Raw genomic sequence first — 19,814 nt, 5'->3', positions numbered from 1 at the left:
TGAGTGAGTGAGTGAGTGAGTGAGTGAGTGAGTGAGTGAGTGAGTGAGTGAGTGAGTGAGTGAGTGAGTGAGTGAGTGAGTGAGTGAGTGAGTGAGTGAGTGAGTGAGTGAGTGAGTGAGTGAATGTTTATGCTTTCTGCATGGATTTTATGTGTGTCGAACAAATCAAATTAACAGGAGAGGGGCGGTGGGGTGTTTTGAGCGTTCTCTCGTCACGCCGAAGACCCGGGTTCGATTCCCACACATTGCTACAACGTGTGAAGGCCATTGCTGGTGCCCCCTCCGTGATATTGCTGGAATATTGCTCAAGGCGGTGTAAAACCCAATTCACTCCCTAATATGGGAAAATAACCATGGCGACACTTATCATTCATACGTCAAACCCATCCCTCCGATTCAGTTGAGGAAGCTGTGAAGAGATCCTCGCCCGATCCTAGTATTTGAACAGACTTATGCTCAAGCGTTCATATCAAGATTGCTTGAAATTAACATATATATATATATATATATACATACATATATATATATATACATATATATATATATATATACATATACATATACATACATATATATATATATATATATATATACATATATTTATATATATACTGTTTTTTGTCCCAGACGCTGCATATTTTCGTCGAACTATGTCCATTACGAACTAGAATTAGTGGTCCTTTGGTGTTAATCATAGCCGTTTAGTACTGTACGTCGATGTTGAAGATTTATCAATGCAACTGAATTTTGTTTATGCGAGTTATTCAGCAAATAGTGACGTTTAAGCATTGCCAGGCCGGGGTAATAGTTTTATGTGTGGCCAAGGGAGATGAATATATCCTACATAGAGTTTCTTGGAATGTGTTAGACGTTACCTTGGAATGAGGACGTAAAGCGCAAGCTTTCTGCATTTCATATTATGTGAATGTGTAAACGCACTTCTCAAATGAATGCTAAACAAGATTCAAGATTAATGTTTGCACAGTGCTCGCAGCCTTACATAACACTGAACCACCGTCTAAGTGATAGTACGATGTGTCCCGCTTACCTTCTGTAAATATTATTTCCATTCATTAAGAATGTAAAAGTTAAAGTAACGTCAAGGTATTGGAGTTCACCTTCGTACGGATGACACATCGCAAGGTGTATATGTTTGATAACGACATCTCAATCAGAATCCGTCAACACGGGACACAATTTTATGTAGCGTTCATAGAAATCGGGACAAAACATCACAGCATATGTTTACACAGACAAGCGTAGGCGCATGGCAAACATGATCATACAAATTTGTTTTATAACAAGCTTCGCTGAAGAAGAAGCAAAATGTTATTATTGCTGCTGATGTAGATCGGTGGGCCTAGCGCACTGGGGATGTCTTCGGAAAGCATGTGCATTGGTCTCATGAAACCAACTGTTATTTTAGTTCCGGATCTACATAGATTTGTTTGAAACATGGCGTCAAGCAAGGAGCCTGTGTAGACCCGCGTCGTTCACTATATAACCACCATGACCATTACAACACCAATTATTGTATGGAGTGTACTGACGATTCTCACAAAAAGGTAAGTGCATAAATGGTTGGATTTAGTCCTTGGAGACCGTTTGATATTCAAAGGGCGATGACTCTTTTTCTGAAATACTGAGAATGTTTATTTGTGTATTGAAGGACAATTAATACTTTATGCTGGATGTCAAGGATAAATGTAGCATGCACAACATTCGTTTCGTATATAACAACCAGTGTTTTGAAGCAGTATGCGCACTCATGTTAAGTCACAACAAATGAGTTAACCGACCCCTTGCCACACTGAACAGTTCTGTAACATATGGTTTTACAGTTGAGAGTGTAAGTCAGATCATAGTAAAAAATATTGTTTCTTTAAATTTGTAGATTTTTTTGTCAAATGAAAAAGCAGACATGTCATATAAAGTAAAAATAGTCACACACTCGTAATAAAAGCCCCATATCCTCATAATTAACAAGACTATATAACTACGTGTTTTATATCTTTTTTCAAGCTGATAGACCGTTTTTGACTATTGACCCTTCAAGGATTGAGGAACATTCGACAGTCACCTTGATCTGCACGACGACAGAAAAATATATATGGTATATCAACTGGAAGAGGAATGCCAAGGATATCTTTGGCATGGGCCCAGATACAGGTTTGGCCAAAACAAATGATGACTTTGAGAACTTGAAGGATCGAATCGTGTACAGCATAAATCCAGGTAAACAGTACAACGTGACCCTAGCTTCTGTGACGGAAGCGGATCACGCGTCATCGTGGACGTGTCGGGTCAGAGGGGAAGACAGCAACTCGGTAATCTTGGTGGTTGGAGATCTGCCTTTGGGTAATGTATAAACACTGTCTACATAAGTTTGATGTGCCAGATGCAAGTGGGTGGAAGCATGTGTGCCCCAATTGACCGTGTGGTGGTGCAATAAGTAGGAGTTCTAAATTGGGCGTGATGAGACAATCCTTGAGTGAGTGAGTTAGGTTTAACGCCGTGTTTAGCAATATTCCAGCAATATCACGGCGGGGGACACCAGAAATGGGCTTCATACAATGTATCCATGTAGGGAATATAACCCGGGTCTTCGGCGTTGAGCTCCCTTCACACACAACAAACCATAACCCCACCCCACCCCACCCCCACCCCATCCCCACCCCGAAACCCACACATCAAGAATAGTAGGGCAGTCTGTATTAGTGTCATGAGACCTGAATCGCGAATTTCGTAGATTTGGTCGGGATAATTTTGGTTTTGCAGTTGGCCGTTTCCATTTCATTGTAACGTCATTGATTACTATGACGTCTGGCTTAATATTCATTCTGCCACTAAAACTGACCAGCTGTAAATGTTACGCTTATGACACAGGTTATTACTGTTCAGAAACAAAAATAAGTCGGACAAATGATATTGGGTGAAAGAGTGAATCTCAGGCTTTGTGTCTGTTGATATTTAGTATGTTAAAACACGTCGACCAACCTATGATTTACAAGCTTTTATCGACTTGTATTGATAAAGTTGATATCGAAAGAGATCCCAGTGAGAACCTTTATGTTTGAAATGTACATTTTCACTCTGACAGTTTCAACAACGGTTACTTCAACGACCATGACAACTTCAACTGGTCCAACAACTACTGTGACTACTACGACGATCGCGTCAACCTCGACCACATCATCCACAACATTCACAACACCCATGACTACAAAACCATCACTGACAACAAAGACAAACATGGCTACATCGACGACCATCTCGTCAGAATCGTCAGCGGAAAGTTCAACGTCAACGTCAACTCAATCAACAGTACAGACAGAGTTACCTCCCTCTGACAATAAAACAAAGGCACCCATGACGACCAAGCCAACTAAAAGAGGTGAGTGAGGCTTGCCCTACAAGCCAAGAATCGTAAAGATAGACAACGTCAAAGGGCGTGACAGTCATTCCCAATCTAGAATGTGATCCTTAATTTGAAAAATAAATTCTAAAATCTAAACACTTTCCTATTTACAGGATGCAAATCTGTATCGAATATTTTGCTGTCCCGAATCAAAGTGTTACCTCCTCACTTCGACTTCCCATCAACCCAAGTTTATTCGACACTACATATTTCCCCATTAACATTGGTATATATTGGTACCTACCTAAAGACATATTTATATATTATATAAATTGAACCTATTTAATTTCTTCACTCAGTAATACATGCATTATCATCAGGTTAAAATATTATGCAACATTCTTTATACGTTTTTCCTGTCAAGCTTTCTTATAGAATTAGTATGAAGTTATAAACGTATTTACTGTGATATCTGTCTATTTAATACAAATATATATTGATCTACAGTAACAATAATGTACTGTATTCCCCCTATCGTAGAATTTCAGTGTAGGACCACCTGAGGTGAGGTGAGGTGAAATTGGGTTTTACGTCGTGCTTGAGAATATTTCGCTCATATGACGACGTGCATGCATGTGTAGGTGTATGTGCGGCTGCTTGTATTAGCCCAGACTTAAGCTGGTTTTATAGTGCCAGCCCACTTAGCTACCATGCCGCAGTGCAGCATGAATACCCCACTCAGACACATTATACTGACTCCGAGCCGACCAGTCCTTTTCGTACCCATTCATGCCGAGCGCCAGGCAGGGACCAACAAGTACCATATTTTAACGTCTTTTGGGTATGACGCGGTTTGGGATCGAACCCGCGACCTTCCGCTCTCCGGGCGGACGCAGGACCACCTGAAGTCGTCATATATGAAACAAGTCGTTATGGTAATAAATACAATCAATAACCGTCTGCTAAAGTACTGTTATATTCATGGGTCTACAGTCCCCGAAACACATCTACCATTATTTTAATTTATGTGCAGGATAATTACAAGTTAGGAAATACATATCCAAAGTTTCAAACACAGTTTGAAGTATACTTATAAAAAGAAACGCATAAGCGATTTGTATTTTTAAAAATCTATTAATTACTTATTGTGATCAAACAATCGTCAAAATATGTAACAAAAGTGTTGATAACATGATTTTACAGAATTGCAAAAGTAAAAAATCGACCTTACCTGAAAATGTTGATTTTGATTTGATTTCTTATGAGGATTGAAAAGGCATCGCCACAACGCAACAGAAATCACCTTCCAGTTGAAATTGTGCAGCAGAGAGCATGCACTGCCTGGCTATAAAAATCCAGATTAATTTTCGGAAATCGGCATTCTATATTTCTTTAGTTTTTTACGAGTCACCACATCTGATTAAACTTTCTTGATAGAATTGTTTACCATCAGTGAGAAAATTTCCAAAAAACGTTAACACTATTTCGATTTGCGTAGCGATCCTTTGTTTACATAGGTAGAGCAGTTCCCATGCTGACATGGAAGCCCTATAGAGAGCACTGTATTGTATAGATATGTATTGTTATAAACCTGACTGCCTCTGTTGTAGAAACATATCTACATAACAATGTCAAACAGTGTTAAGAGCGCACGGAAAAGCTTGCATAAAGGCAGTCTCTTCTGGTTTACAAATATGCGTGTTTGTTCACAATAAAAAAAAAGTAGGGTCACGTGATATGCAAATTAGCCTGAGGCAGTGATGTTATGCTATATCATCACTGCGCCGAACTGTATATGCCATGTTGTTTCGGTCGAAACAGATACTATGAAATACACAATGTAATTTTAGAAAGTGATCAAATGTAACGTATGTTATATTTGGGATTACACTTTCTTAGTAAATACATTGTGTATTCCATAGCTTTCGGCCGTAGGAGCCGTGCCAATTAACAATTATCAGTTGTCCGACTACCATTTTGTGGAAGTCGCGGTAGCTGAGCGGTCTAGGCGTCTGACTTTGTGTGCTTGGGATTAGGTGCCTGATTCTGAGGGTGTGGGTTCGAATCCCGGATGGGACTCAACCCAAAAAGTACTACAATCTGTACTTTAATAAGAATGTGTAATCCCAAATGTAACCAATGAAACAGATACTATTTTATTGACAATTACTTCTGATGCAAAGAATGTAATTCAGAAAATTTGACTGGAAATCAAACTCAAATTTAACAACTTAGCTAGAGGTTGATTTGGTTGGGTATTGTTTAGAAAGACATACGAACAAGGGAAGAATGTTTCTCTTCTAACAACGGCACCCAGACTTCTGGCTTTATCAACATCATCTTCACAAAATCTACAAATGATGCTATTTCCTAAAATATATACTTAGCAGCAAACGAAACGTCAGTTTGGAATTTTCCTTCGCAAAAAACGGATAACTGTAAACTCATTTAATGTTTTGATTGTATATTTTTGACAATATCTCCAACTCTACCTGAGCAAAGACATTCCTTCCCAAACTCAGAATGGAACACAGGAAATGGTCTCAAAAAACGCAACCTGATCTCGGAGATGGTACGGTGTTCTCTATGTTTTTCATGCAACTCATGCTGCACGTGCTGTTCACAAGGACCAGCCCTATAAAATTCAACCCCAAACCTGGTTTAAACATTCACTTTACAGCAGGATGCCGCAACTCACGACAGCTCAGAAGAACCAGGCGCTAGGAAGATTTATAGCTGGCCACACTGCACAAGCCGTTGCCAATCACTTCCAGGTCAACGTTCGGACCATCTACTGGCTGCAGCAACGTTTCGGGGCCACCAACACCACAAATGATCGTCCCTGTACTGGCACACCAAGGGTGACCACAAGACCGCCAGTACGCCGACGTCTTAACAGCGGGAACCTCCATTGCCGTAGACCTTACTGTGGACCTATCCTCACCCCTCGTCATCGGCGTGAACGTCTACAGTTTGCCCTACAACACCAAAACTGGCGATACAGGCAATAGAGAACTGTTCTGTTCACAGATGAGAGTCGGTACTGCGTATCAACTGCAGATATGGCAGAATAAGAATATGGCGACGACGTGGCCAGCGTTACTCAGACCAATGTGTTATGGAAAGAGACTCATGGGGAGGTACAAGCATCATAGTATGGGGTGGAATTGGCCTGAACCAGAGAGTGGGTCCTGTGGTGTTCCAGAACCTTGGTCCAGGGAGAGGAGGCGGCATCACAGCGGTGCGCTACATCTACCAAGCTCTCAGACCCCAAGTCATACCACATTTCGCACGTCACTGGAACAACATTTTCCAGCATGATAACGCCCGGGCCCATACTGCCAGAGCTACACGGGACTTCCTACAGCAGTACGTGTCAACATTATGCAGTGGCCAGCCCTTAGTCCCGATTTAAACCCAATTGAACATCTTTGGGATGAAATTCAGGTGTATACAGAATAATGTCATACCAAGGCCGAACACAGCCGATTTATTGCGCCAGGCCTTTCTCAGAGTGTGGTTCCAGGTGCCAATGGCCTTCATCAATCGATTGGTGCACTCCATGCATAGACGCTGTGCTGCAGTTATTGCCGCTCGTGATGGTCACACTTGATACTGAAGTCAAGGGTCTGAATGGACTGCAATCGTTCACGTAATGTCTTCAAATTGTGCTGAATTATTCATTGATCCGCTTATTATGTCCATTTCTGTAATGATTTCTTTACAGTGCCTATCTAAGGCGTTTCCTTTGCTGCTGAGTATATTACTCCTTATAACACTTTTGTAATATATCCCAAAGCGAGCTAAATTCGACGTTCTGGTGATTTCGACGATTGCATTGTTCGCGCTATAGTGGGGGAGTATGTGCACGATCGGAGAGCATCCGCTATTTCATCGGCAGGGCGGATGCCCAGTCACTATCGTGAGAATCAATATTATTTAGAGATCGTTAATACCACTTCAGATGCAAAATCAGTTGCATTTATGCAGTAATATTCCGTATGATGTCTTATACATTGAGTTGACATGTGACCCTGCTTGAGAAATTGTTGAGTTGTTTCTACTCACAGACTTGAATGGCGAATTTACCACTGGTGATATGATACAATATTTTCGAAGGACATTGATTCTGACCCCTGGAGACGTTACTGAGGGATATTAAGCCAACTTCCAACACTGGGTTTTTCACTCAGTTCACATTTCATGCCGAAAGTGATGCAGAATTTGAGGGGTTTTGAGGATTTGAATAGAGACAAGATAATGTTTACAGCTACGGGTGCAAGATCAGTTGCATTTCAAAGAAAGCTATTTGTTGGGGTTTTAAAGAAAGAGAAAAACAACCAGCAACAAAGTATTATTGTGTTATTTCAATTTTACAACAGTCTGAAGAATAATACTTTATATTAGACCTTATATTAGATTCTTTTCGATAAATATGAATGATGTAATAATACTGAGTCCTGTTACATGTTTGATAAGTATACAAATGATTGAAAAGGATTGTTGTTACAAATTTGTTTGACCGCGTCATACCAAAAGACGTTAAAATATGGTACTTGTTGGTCCCTGCCTGGCGCTTGGCATTAATGGGTACAACAATGACTGGTCGGCTCGGAGCCAGTATAATGTGTCGGAATGGGGAATCCATGCTTAAATGTGGCGTGGTATCTCAGTGAGCTGGCACTATAAAACTAGCTTAAGTCTGGTCTAGTACAAGCAACCACGTCGTCATATGAGCGAAATATTCTTAAGTACGATGTTAAACCCAATTTCACCTCACCTACAAATTTGTTTCCTTTCACATTCCAGCCCTGAATTCAACGTCACCCGTAGCTGATAGAAGTCCATCCTTTGACTTCGCCCTGATAGCGGCAGGAGTGGTCGGCGTCATCGTCCTTCTGGTAGTGGTAGTCTGCATCGGCAAAGCCGCCAGAAGACGCTGGAGGGATCCCTATGTGTGATGGACAGTGAAAAACTGAGACATTTTGTGAAGCTCTGATTATAATTAGGTTTTTGTTATAAATGCTCAGCGCTGTTGAAGAGGCGCGTATATTGTCTCATTTCATATACGGGCGAAATACCCACTGGGTTATGAAAATAACAAGCAATTCGGTTATTGTATAATGTAAATGAATAGAGAAATAACAATAAAATTGATTATCAACCCACGTTTTGCATTGTAGACACCATGAATAATATAGCGGTAGTACAAATTGTCTTATCCGAACCTTTAAAGGGTGGAATATATATTGTATACTTTTATTCCTTAAGATATATTGTTGATTAGAAACTACCAACACCACACGTGGTGAGCATGACAGACAGATACGTTCTTAAAATCTTTCCTCAAGCATACATTCTTTACAAGGTTGAGTTAGTACACACGGAATTACGAGAGTCCATGTGGCATGAAACAAACTATAAACAAAGTAATTTTAACAAAGGATGTTAGATAAAACTGTATACATTTAAATATATAATAAACAGAAATAGACTAACTGCCAGTACTTTCCTTAAAATATGATCGCAGGTTGTGACAGTTAAAAAGGACAGTTAAGGTTATGACAGTATAAAACTAACATTTCTGTATTCGCTAAAGGACATAAAATCAATTGGTTAAACCTGTTAGAAAGATTTACACGTTCAATATGACATATTGGAGTTTTTCAGGCCATCCTGTCGCTCTCGCACACTCAAGTAGTGTGGTTTTAAGGTGGTTTGACTAAGATATTCTTGGTCGGGTTCTGTGCCTTCCCCTGGGGCAAGTCCCATCTCCAGTGTGGTTGGTGTAACTACCGGAGGAAGGCTGACTGGACATTGCAGTAAAACGTGACATTCATCTTCAATGAAATCCTCTCAATCCTTATCATACAATGTTATCTCAGCCTTAATGTATTTAGATGAACTCATTGGCATGTTAATCGCATCATGTTTTATGAGAGGTTTATCGTAACCACAGCATTGTCCATCATATACTCTCAAAAATCTAGGAATATGCGAACAATCACAGATGATTATGGTAGCAGTAGGGAGTAAAATGATTAAAGCGTCCACTCGTCACACCAAAAACCCGGGTTCTGTTCCCCATATGGTTACGATGTAAAAAGCCCGTTTCTCGTGTCCCCGCTGCGCCATTGCAAGAATACGTCGAAAAGTGGCGTAAAACAATACCCACTCACTCCTCAATGCTGGATAATAGACTACGTGTAAGATGAGAGTCAAGAGACCATGTTGCCGTCAGAGACCTAAGGTAATACTGTGAATATTGGAAATAATGAATAAAATGACGGCAAAAATCACTTTAGTTAAAACAAAGAAAAGACAGATGTATGAAGTAGAATGTATTGAAAGGGGCAAAATCTCAACGAAATCAAAACCTAAAATGACAGTCAATCAAAATCGATATTTACATGAGAGTTGCCTAAATTCAGGTGGGATAGTTATAAACAAATGTTCAACATTATGGACAATGGGCACACATCTAAAATAGCTCAAAGACACTATGTCAATAGCATTTAAGTGTTTGATTGGCATTTTAGAAGATGCGTGGCAGTTGGTGTAGTAATCATTGGAGAGCTGAACGAGGAATGGCATACATGTCACGCTGCGCTGACCAATGTCCGTTAACTATAACCAGTGGTGCTCTTTCCTGCCCACAAACTCCTCCCCACACCATAACACCCCCTCCATTATACGACAGGACCTCCTGACCACAACATGCCTCCGGTTGTTCTCCCTTTTGACGGTGAACACACTGTCTTCCACTAGCCCTAAACAGCTCTGTTATCATCCTCCGTGAAGACGACCCTCTGTCAGTCACGTCGCTGCCAACACAACAGTTTGGCACATCGCAGTCTCTGAAAACAATGTTGCGCTGTCAATAACTTTCCTCTGTAAGGCGTGTAAGCTTTAATTCTTCGAGTAATGGGTTGCCTGGTCACTGTCTGTCGACTATCTGCCCCTGACGTCACAGTCAGAAATATATTTTGGAGATGCACATATACCACTAATGATTGAGAATAGCTGCCCTGGGTCTGCCTGTTCCTGGCCTGCCTACTGTTTTCCCGGTTTGAATCAGGTGTTTGTATTATACCCAGGGTCCGCTCGCGTTATTAGGGTGTCAGTTCTGGCTTTTTTGCAGTTTTTTTTATCATAGTGAGTGTCGTACATGCCTGTACCATTCATATATCCTGATTGTACGTGCAGTTTTGACTGTAGAAGAGGCCCATGTCTTTCACGTGTTCGCCTTTTTCACGTTTTCACATTTTCACATTTTTCACGTTTTCGCCTTTTTCACGTTTTCACATGTTTCACGTTTTCGTATTTTTTGAAAGATACAAACGTGTTGTGGACGTGTATCACTCTCTGTATAGAGCATCGCTGTGTTTAATCAATGTGTTTACACTGAATCAGCTTGAACTTATGTCTCGTAAGTGTTTCGAAATGCAATATTTCAATGTTATTGTTTCTTTTGGTCGTCAGTTTATTTATGGTTCAGAGCAACTTGACCTCTGTGAAGTGTAAAAAGGTGATCCTTTATCCACACTTACGTAGGCAGTGCATATGCTCCTTCAATGGGTTTGTGAGGACTTTACCGTTTAGAGAGTATATGTAGTCTGGAGAGTAAACAATATAACAAAAAACATTCAAAAACACTATTTCATATACTGACGCAAGTTATATAACACGTGTATGTATATACGCAAGCAATATAGGAACCAAATGGAGAAACATAACGTACCGGCTGTTAGTGAGGTGAGGTGAGGTGAGGTGAAATTGGGCTTAACGTCGTGCTGGAGAATATTTCGCTCATATGACGACTTGCATGCGTGTGTATGTGTAGGTGCGGCTGCTTGTACTAACCCAGACTGAAGCTGGTTTTATAGTGCCAGCCCACTGAGATACCATGCCGCAGTGAAGCATGAATACCCCACTTAGACACATTATACTGACTCCGAGCCGACCAGTCCTTGTTGTACCCATTAATGCCAAGCGCCAGACAGGGACCAACAAGTACCATATTTTAACGTCTTTTGGTATGACGCGGTCGAGGATCGAACCCGCGACCTTCCGCTCTCCAGGCGGACGCTCTAACCACTACACCCCGGAGGCGGTCGGCTGCTAGTGATATAGAGTCGTTGGTTAAGTATTTTAATAGTTGAGTCAGTGGTTGAATGGTTGAGTGGTTGAGTGGTTGAGTGAGTGAGTGGGAAATTAGAATGTTCCATTTTAAAGAACACAACACGAATGGACGCCAACGAAAACCCGACTGTTAAACCTGACACAGCAACACCTGGCGTTTTCAATTGTTTCGCTGTTATTACATTTATATACTTCCAGCAAACATCCCTTTGTAACTTGTTCACTCTCCAGGATTACAGGTAAGTTTCTGAAACCTGATCTCCTTGGTAGCAAGGATACTGGCTTTTTCAGTTATTTCGCTGTTATTATATTTATATAATTATATATGTTTTACAGATTAAAGATAGTATGCAGCAGAGAGGGTTCGGGTGATTATATAATTATTTATTATGTTTTACAGATTAAAGATAATATGCAGCAGAGGGGGTTTATTATTATGTTTTACAGATTAAAGATTGTATGCAGCAGAGAGGGTTCGGGTGATCCTGGCACAGTCAGGCTGGTAAGGCTCATCATCAGCTCAGGGCCCTTGCCCCCCTCTACACGCAGCCCAGACAGCGAATGGGACTTCTCCCAGGAAACGCTGCCTAGTCGAACCCACCAAGAACTTTCCGGAGAATATGAAGGCTCCCCAACACTGCAGCCTTCTGCATTACCCAGAGTGTCAGAAGGGCTGTACTCCTGGTGGAGAACCCGGGCACTCTCCTGATCTGCGCCAAGAGATCAGGAGGTACCAAACCAAGGGCACCGAGAACAATGGGGAGCCTGGCGACAGTGTACTTTGGATGCCAGCGAGACATTTCAAAGGCGAGGTCCGCATATTTATCATGCTTTTCCTGAATCTTGCCAATCACATTGGTGTCAAAAAGGGACAGAAAATTAAATGATATAAATATATTCATTGGCTTTATCAAAAAGGACAATATCAGGTTTGTTGGCTGGAATTCTTCTGAGGCTGTATATGGGCCTATTCCAGAGAAGTTTGAAAGTATCATTTTCCATGACGCCCTGGACATGTTCAGGGTCGTACCATGAATGGACCTCGGAGTCAAAGCCACAGGCATGTCGGAGACGGTAGTAAAAGCAACGAGCCATGCCTTATTATTATTATTATTATTATTATTATTAAAGGATATTTATATAGCGCGCATATCCAGGCAACTAGTGCATGCTCAAGGCGCTGGTATGTTTTCCCTCGATCATTGGATGTCAATCTCAACGGCTCATCATATTATCAATCTCAACTCCCTTGGGAGTATACAACTCTTTCAGCCACTAGGCACACCGAGTTATTGTGGCTGTCTCATCCTAACGAGGTACCCATTTACAGCTGGGTGGACTGGGACACATAGTCACAGTACTTTGTCCAAGTTCACTGCACGTTGCTGTACCCGCAACTATAGTTTGGCATGAAATGCATGTGTACCCGTTTTTTTTGTAAATATCTCTTCATCCAACGACCCAATCGATCTCAAACTGTGCAAGTGGATGTTTTGTCAGACAACTCAATCACATTGTAAATCACCGATTTTATGCATTTGTATTAAAGAATCTGTATATGTAACTGTCAACAAAATAAACAGCAGAACGCAGAGTGCTTGCAGAGGGAGGGAGCCAATGACCTGTAACAGCGGCAGTGTTGGGTCATAAAGGTCAACGTTCGTCAATGTAGGTCAGCTATGCACGTGACAGGTATGAAGAGGTGTCACAGGTCGTGAATAGGGTAAGGTGGGTGCCAACTGTTAACCATCATACGGAGTTTGTTTCTCTGAGTTGTTCAACATTAACCACAAAACACCCATTAGTGAGAATTATTCTGTAGGTTAAAATCTTTAAATTTGTAATGTTAATGTAATATTTTGTTTATGCAGTACCTAAGTGGAAATGCATTTAAAGAACACAGAAAGTATATTTACACTAAATCATTAATCGGACCACCTATGCAATTACTAAGTATTAACACCTTGAAAAGATACCGCACGTACACACAAACACTCACACACACACCCACACACCCACACACACACTCTCTCTCACACACACACACACACACACACACACACACACACACACACACACACACACACACACAACACATACCAAATAAAGGCCACACAGGATGCTAGTTGAATATTCGATCTATAAACAGTTGTCAAATGTGGGAGAAATTCAGAAATATAGGTAAGGTTTTGAAAAACCAAAAAGCTTATCCATGGCATGTTTTGATCCATACCTACAATATCCTGCCACGTTATAGAAAACACTAAATCTCTGAAAATAGGAAATGTTGATAAAAATAGCCCAAGTGATCTCGGAGATTCAGAACCAGTGGGAGACTTGATATGATTCATTTTGGACTTTCGCATTGCAGAAAGGGTTGGGACTGTGAGAAAGTTTGGACTGTAAGAAAGTCTACTGGCAGGATAAGGTCCCAAATCTAAAAAATCTACATACATAAACACTACCTTGTTGACAAATCCGCTGTGCAAGATAAAAGTAATTAATAAATCTGCGTGTTATCGGTTAATCCTTTGATTGATGTTTGCTTTTGAAACTCAGCTGATAATTCCTCTTGCTGCACTTCCATGCGAATATTTGCATAACATGTAACACGTTTGCCAGACCTTAATTTATAATGTTGAGTATTTACTCAAGACACTAGAAATTCCGAATGGGAACCTTCGTCGGGTAATCTGAGTGGTATTACCACTAATTATACCTGTTATAAATTCATTAACTGACCATCAAGTGAATTTACCTAAGTAATTTTGTGGCAAAGTGGGGTAGTTTAGTTTACGGAATCAAATAAATAAAATGTCTGTTTTTGATATCATAGGTTTTCACATCACATTATTCGATATCGAGGTAAAAAGCACAGAAATAGGATCACATTGGAACAGTCACTATACCATCCAGGCATTAGAAAATCCGAAAAGTCTACACTGCTGGGATACTTTATTACAATCAGACATGAACTACCGGGGATATTTTCAAATAACGACATCTGATGGGCATCCACGCTTACTAATGTCCCACTGTTTAGGTTGAAGAAATTCTGCCAAGTCTCCGTGTCCGTCACGGTCGACGGAGCAGGTAGTAACGAGCTTGCAGCTTGGTTTCGTAATTAGACTGTTGGCGAGAAACATTAATCGCTCTGGATCAGTGCCCCTTTAAAGCGTTCGCTTGTCACGCCGATTCCCCACACGGGTACAATATGTGAAGCCAATGGTGTCATCCTGCGTGATATTGCTAGAATAGTGCTAAAAGTGGCCAAAAATTAAACTCACTAACTAACTCTCACAGGTTCCCAAAAATATTGGACAGGTTAAATATGTGGGTTAGAATTGCTCTTCAACAATCCATGGTGTCATGAGAAGGACCTTAGGTGTTCTCATTAACTTGTTTGATTTATTTACAAAATTTCACACAGTGCAATACATACCTCGTGAAGAAACCTGGAAAAGAATAAAGGAACACGTTTACTTTCATGTGTTCCCTTATTTGCTTCCATGAGTATATGACCACGATGGCCTTATGTACACACATCTATCATATTTGTAAGTTCTCCCAAATGCAGTGACCGCCTCCGTGGTGTAGCGGTTAGAGTGTCCGCCTGGAGAGCGGAAGGTCGTGGGTTCGATCCCCGATCGCTTCATACCAAAAGACATAGATATGAAACAGTTAGCCTGATATGTTCGACGTCTACATCTATTGTGTAAGCCGCCATTACCCTGTGTGCACTGAGTGTAACACAACACATTCGGGTGTGTCCAAATACGAGTCGGGATTAAGCCAGGTCGCATTTCATATCATTTCTAGTTTCAGCAAGCCCGCTAAGAAATGAATTGGCCAGTGACCATTTCTTTAGTATCTGTCAAAGTCATACCAAAAGACTTTAAAATATGGTACTTGTTGGTCCCTGCCTGGCGCTTGGCATTAATGGGTACAACAAGGTCCGGTCGGCTCAGAGTCAGTATAATGTGTCTGAGTGGGGTATTCATGCTTCACTGCTCCATGGTATCTCAGTGGGCTAGCACTATAAAAGAAGTTTCAGTCTGGGCTAGTACAAGCAGCCGCACCTACACATACACATGCATGCACGTCGTCATACGAGCGAAATATTCTCCAGCACGGCGTTAAGCCCAATTCCACCTCACCCAAATGCAGTGTTATTTCATGATGATACGTTACAAATGATACATGCATTACAGACGATCATGTGCTTCTTATGATACACTTAATTCCTTGAATGGTTAAAATTGGGAAAATTGTTATTCCGTGTGGTGATATGTGGATACATGACACAGTTAGCCTGATATGTTCGACGTCTACATCTATTGTGTAAGCCGCCATTACCCTGTGTGCACTGAGTGTAACACAACACATTCGGGTGTGTTAAAATACGAGTCGGGATTAAGCCAGGTCGCATTTCATATCATTTCTAGTTTCAGCAAGCCCGCTTAGAAATGAATTGGCCAGTGACCATTTCTTTAGTATCTGTCAAAGTCCACAAAATGCCATATGGATGTGAACCTACCAGGGTGTCCTCACAGCTGTGTTCAGAGGTAGCGTGAACTAGGATCTGATGTTTAGGAGATTCACATACATAAGTAACAACAACTATAGATGCATTTTTCAAAAAGACTTTATTCATTCCCTTATCTAAACCGCAATAACTATATTTAAATCCAATTTAAAATAACTAGTAATCCCAACAAAATCGCTAATCCATCTTACTGTAAGTTTGAAGTATTTGTCTATGAGTGAGTTCCTACAATGAAACATTTAATTCAATGTCAAGAATAATCCATGACAACCATCATTACAAAGGACTATGCAGTCAATATACCCTGAAACAAATCGGAAGATTTGAGGACACATAACCTTCACGGTTACAATGTCCACATGACGTGACTCTTTCACTTTCTAAAGCACAGAAGTGACATCATGTTGTGCACCATTTCTTTCACTGTGTCCTTTGCTGGGTGGAAATCCTGATGTGCTTTAGCCATAGTTAAGTCCCAGAAATCTAAATATACAATCTGGTGTTGCAGTGAAGCAAATGCCTCATGCCAAATATTACTGTACAAAAGACCCCAATAAGATAACATACCACGCCTGGGTCTGAAATATGCATGTGGACCGCGAACTGCAAGTGTAACATTAGGAGCCCGTGCCAAGAGGTTCTTTGCTGATGGAACAAGTCTCTGAACATGTCGCCTGAACACATCCGGATGTAAAAGCGTGAAATGAACGTACATATACAACACTACGATGTCCTTGGTTGTGTTCGGGAGACGGTCCATCATGATGTGTTGTCCCTGGTTTGTTGACCTGTTATAGTGCCGACCTCCATGATAGAACGGTAGTTCATGAGCGCCCCAGGAAACTGAAAAATTGTGTGTAACATCTGCGTCTGTTGTAGGCACATGCTCGTCCCAATGGGAAGGAAAGTGTAAAATTGAATGAAGAGCGTCTTTAAACTGATTACTTGTTGAATCGCCATGAAGCCAGAGCGTCTTTCCTTTCAAGCATTGTCTGTAGGCATCAACAGTGCGGGGCAGAGTGTCCGTACACAACAACGAATGCCACTTATCCTGGAGAAAAAACCCATTCGGCGACTTTCGTTGCCATGTTATTACAGTTGGTAACCTGTTGCAGGGAGTTCGAGGAGCCAAAAGTTCCATATCATTAGAAGCTGTTAACATAAAAAGGGTATCAGGAAGAATTCAAATATGGATACATACGTACATATTTGTGCGTCAACTGTTGGTAATCAGAAGGGTATACCTACCCCAAAATTGACACAGGAACTACTACGTTTGGTGAGAATTGTTTGTCTGTAATCAATGTTTTGTGTAGTGACAATTATCACATGATTCCATCAAAATCTGATCTTAGTTCTTGATACGGGCAAACAATGATCAGAGCGGACACTATGACAGTTCATGACCTTTTGAGAACTTGACAGACTGATGGCTAACAAGAGGTCCACAGCAACCAGCCTGAAACAGCCTTCTCCACCAATACCGCACAAGTTTCTCACTAACGACTTTCATGCCATACTTCAATTTGAGAAACATTTTGACAAAGTCCAATTCGAAATATGAATACTGAACAAAATAACAGTTTTGATTTTCAAGTTATACAATGACTATATCATTCAAATGTTATCCATGCAACCAATTACACAATATCCCTAACCTGAGATACAGCCCGTAACTGTTGTCCGAAACACCCCATAATGATATATATTTTAAGGTTGTATGATTCGAAACAAATCAATTCCGAATGTCTTTGCTGAGTTTGAAGAAGACGCTATGATTGGTCGTTTCGTAAGTGAAAGCAAGGTCGAAGATCTGATTCAATTTGAATCATATCGCTTTATGTGACCTAATTGACTGTCTGACATTACTCATCCAGTGCAGTCATTTGCCTACCTTTTGTAGGGCTTTTAGTGACATAAAACAACACTCATTCAATCATTGTAACCTCAGTTTACAGCTCAAGTAACTTGGCCACAGGGGATGGTACCTGTCAGTCAACACTTTGTGTGGACGATTTGTGCAGTGAATGACACATTACATCCTTCCTATCAACACTTTGTGTGGACGATTTGTCCACTTAATGACACATTGCATCCTTCCTGTCAACACTATCTGTGGACGATTTTCAAGTGAGTGACACATTGCCTTTTTCTTGTCAACACCATGTGTGGACGACTTTTCCAGTGAGTGTCACATTGTATCGTTCCTGTCAACACTATGAGTGGACAATTTGTCCAATGATACATTCCTTCTTACCTGTCAACAATATGAATGGTCAATGTGCCCAGTGATACATTTCTCCAGGGATACATTGCATCCTTCCTACCATCACTATTTGTGGACGATTTGTCCAGTGATACATTGCCTCTTTCCTGTCAATAATATGAGTGGACAATTTGTAGAGCGATACATTTGTCCAGTGATACTTACCTCTTCTGACAGACACCTTCACTGCACTCTTTAATACATCGAGTTTTGAATCCGCCACAGACCTGCAATTTACACAAAACAAATTGAATAACTGGATTAAACTTACTTTGTGTAAAAGGCAATCACAAGGTTAAATAAGTTCAAGTTAAGCATGTTCAAAATTTGATAGATTTGAAAATGATGCATGTCTAAGACGTTACTAACGTAAACGTAACAGTGACTTCCACCGAAAGCTTACAGGGACAAATTGATGACTTCTTCTGGTTAATAATTACTTTTACCTTTTCGAACGTTACTAAAGATTATTCTCGACGTCGACAATTTTCCTGTAATTTCAACCGTTTCCTTGTCATTATAAGTGTCTTGCGAAAACACGAAATGTCGTAGCCTTTGTAACTTTACACCTAACCAACACACCAAGTTATAAGAAAATCTAATCGCCAGGTAACCAGCCACGTATTGCTTTAAAAATACATACAAACCAAGAATGTTTCTCTCTGTGGTATTAAGTGGAGCGTCAATTCGGTTTATACTATATGTATGCGACCAAGTATCACACGTTAGCTGTTTGAATTTGGACTTCCTGCAATAGTAACTGAATCCATTGTTCTCAGTTGTGAAATTACACCATTCGTTCGTCTTTAAGGACTTTTCTTGTCTAACTGAGCACTTTGTTGCATCTTTGAGATTCTTGGCTCGGAATTCAGCAAAAACTGTCCAGATACTGTTATGCTTTTGGAATATCATATAGTCGAGAACGATCTCCTCCCTTCTCGTAGCAATGACTGCCTGAATTGTAGCATTTCCTGGCCATACAGCTTTAAGCAGTGCAGTATAACTTCCATTATTGAGGTCCACCACCCGACCTGAAACCGAAGCTGCTCTCTCTGGGTTCTCCATCCAAACTCTCAAGAAATCACCTCCCGTCATCTTGCGGTTACCATACATATCATACAGATCTATTTTCACTTCAAACTGATCTCCCAAATTGTAGAATGTGTGGGCATGCTTGAGATATATGCGTGATTTCTTCGGATGAGCAAACAACGAAGGCACGAAGATTGTTCCATAACGCATAACCTCCTCCGTGAGATATGTCAGTCCTCTTTCGGGAAGGTAGACCCTGAAACCATACAAATTACTTACAATTAGATCGGCCATAGTGTAAAGTCAAGAATTAACATACCAATAGCTATAGAAACATATGTTGTACATAAAAGACATCAATTCCAGGGAATTATAGGATTCAAAACGGGTTTGGAAAGCTTTACTGAAGCATGAAATGTTTTAACCTTGATTAACATATACTGAAAAACAAAAGTTGTTGTGACACTCAA

At 40.6% G+C, this 19,814-nt stretch overlaps 1 protein-coding gene across 1 annotated transcript; it reads left to right on the top strand.

The window, feature by feature from the left end:
• Nucleotides 1-1,687: 1,687 nt before the first annotated feature.
• LOC124256844 (cell wall integrity and stress response component 4-like) lies at nt 1,688-8,522 on the top strand. The gene is made up of 3 exons (XM_046690814.1): nt 1,688-2,358; nt 3,101-3,394; nt 8,168-8,522. Exons 1-3 carry the CDS (start codon nt 2,154-2,156, stop codon nt 8,317-8,319), a joined length of 651 nt encoding a protein of 216 aa, XP_046546770.1. The 5' UTR covers nt 1,688-2,153; the 3' UTR covers nt 8,320-8,522.
• Nucleotides 8,523-19,814: the final 11,292 nt, after the last annotated feature.

The sequence above is a fragment of the Haliotis rubra genome, unplaced genomic scaffold (genome assembly GCF_003918875.1).
Source record: "Haliotis rubra isolate DU_JTF1 unplaced genomic scaffold, ASM391887v1 Scf64, whole genome shotgun sequence".
NCBI classification, from domain to species: domain Eukaryota; kingdom Metazoa; phylum Mollusca; class Gastropoda; order Lepetellida; family Haliotidae; genus Haliotis; species Haliotis rubra.
Note: the sequence above shows the minus strand (reverse complement) of the source record. Positions and strands in the feature narration are given on the sequence as shown.

Excerpts from the sequence above, each read along its gene's own strand:
- LOC124256844 (XM_046690814.1), top strand. The coding sequence starts at position 2,154 with ATGGGCCCAGATACAGGTTTGGCCAAAACAAATGATGACTTTGAGAAC. Across the intron at positions 2,359-3,100 it reads GGTTGGAGATCTGCCTTTGG|TTTCAACAACGGTTACTTCA; the intron begins GTAATGTATAAA and ends TCACTCTGACAG. Across the intron at positions 3,395-8,167 it reads GACCAAGCCAACTAAAAGAG|CCCTGAATTCAACGTCACCC; the intron begins GTGAGTGAGGCT and ends TTCACATTCCAG.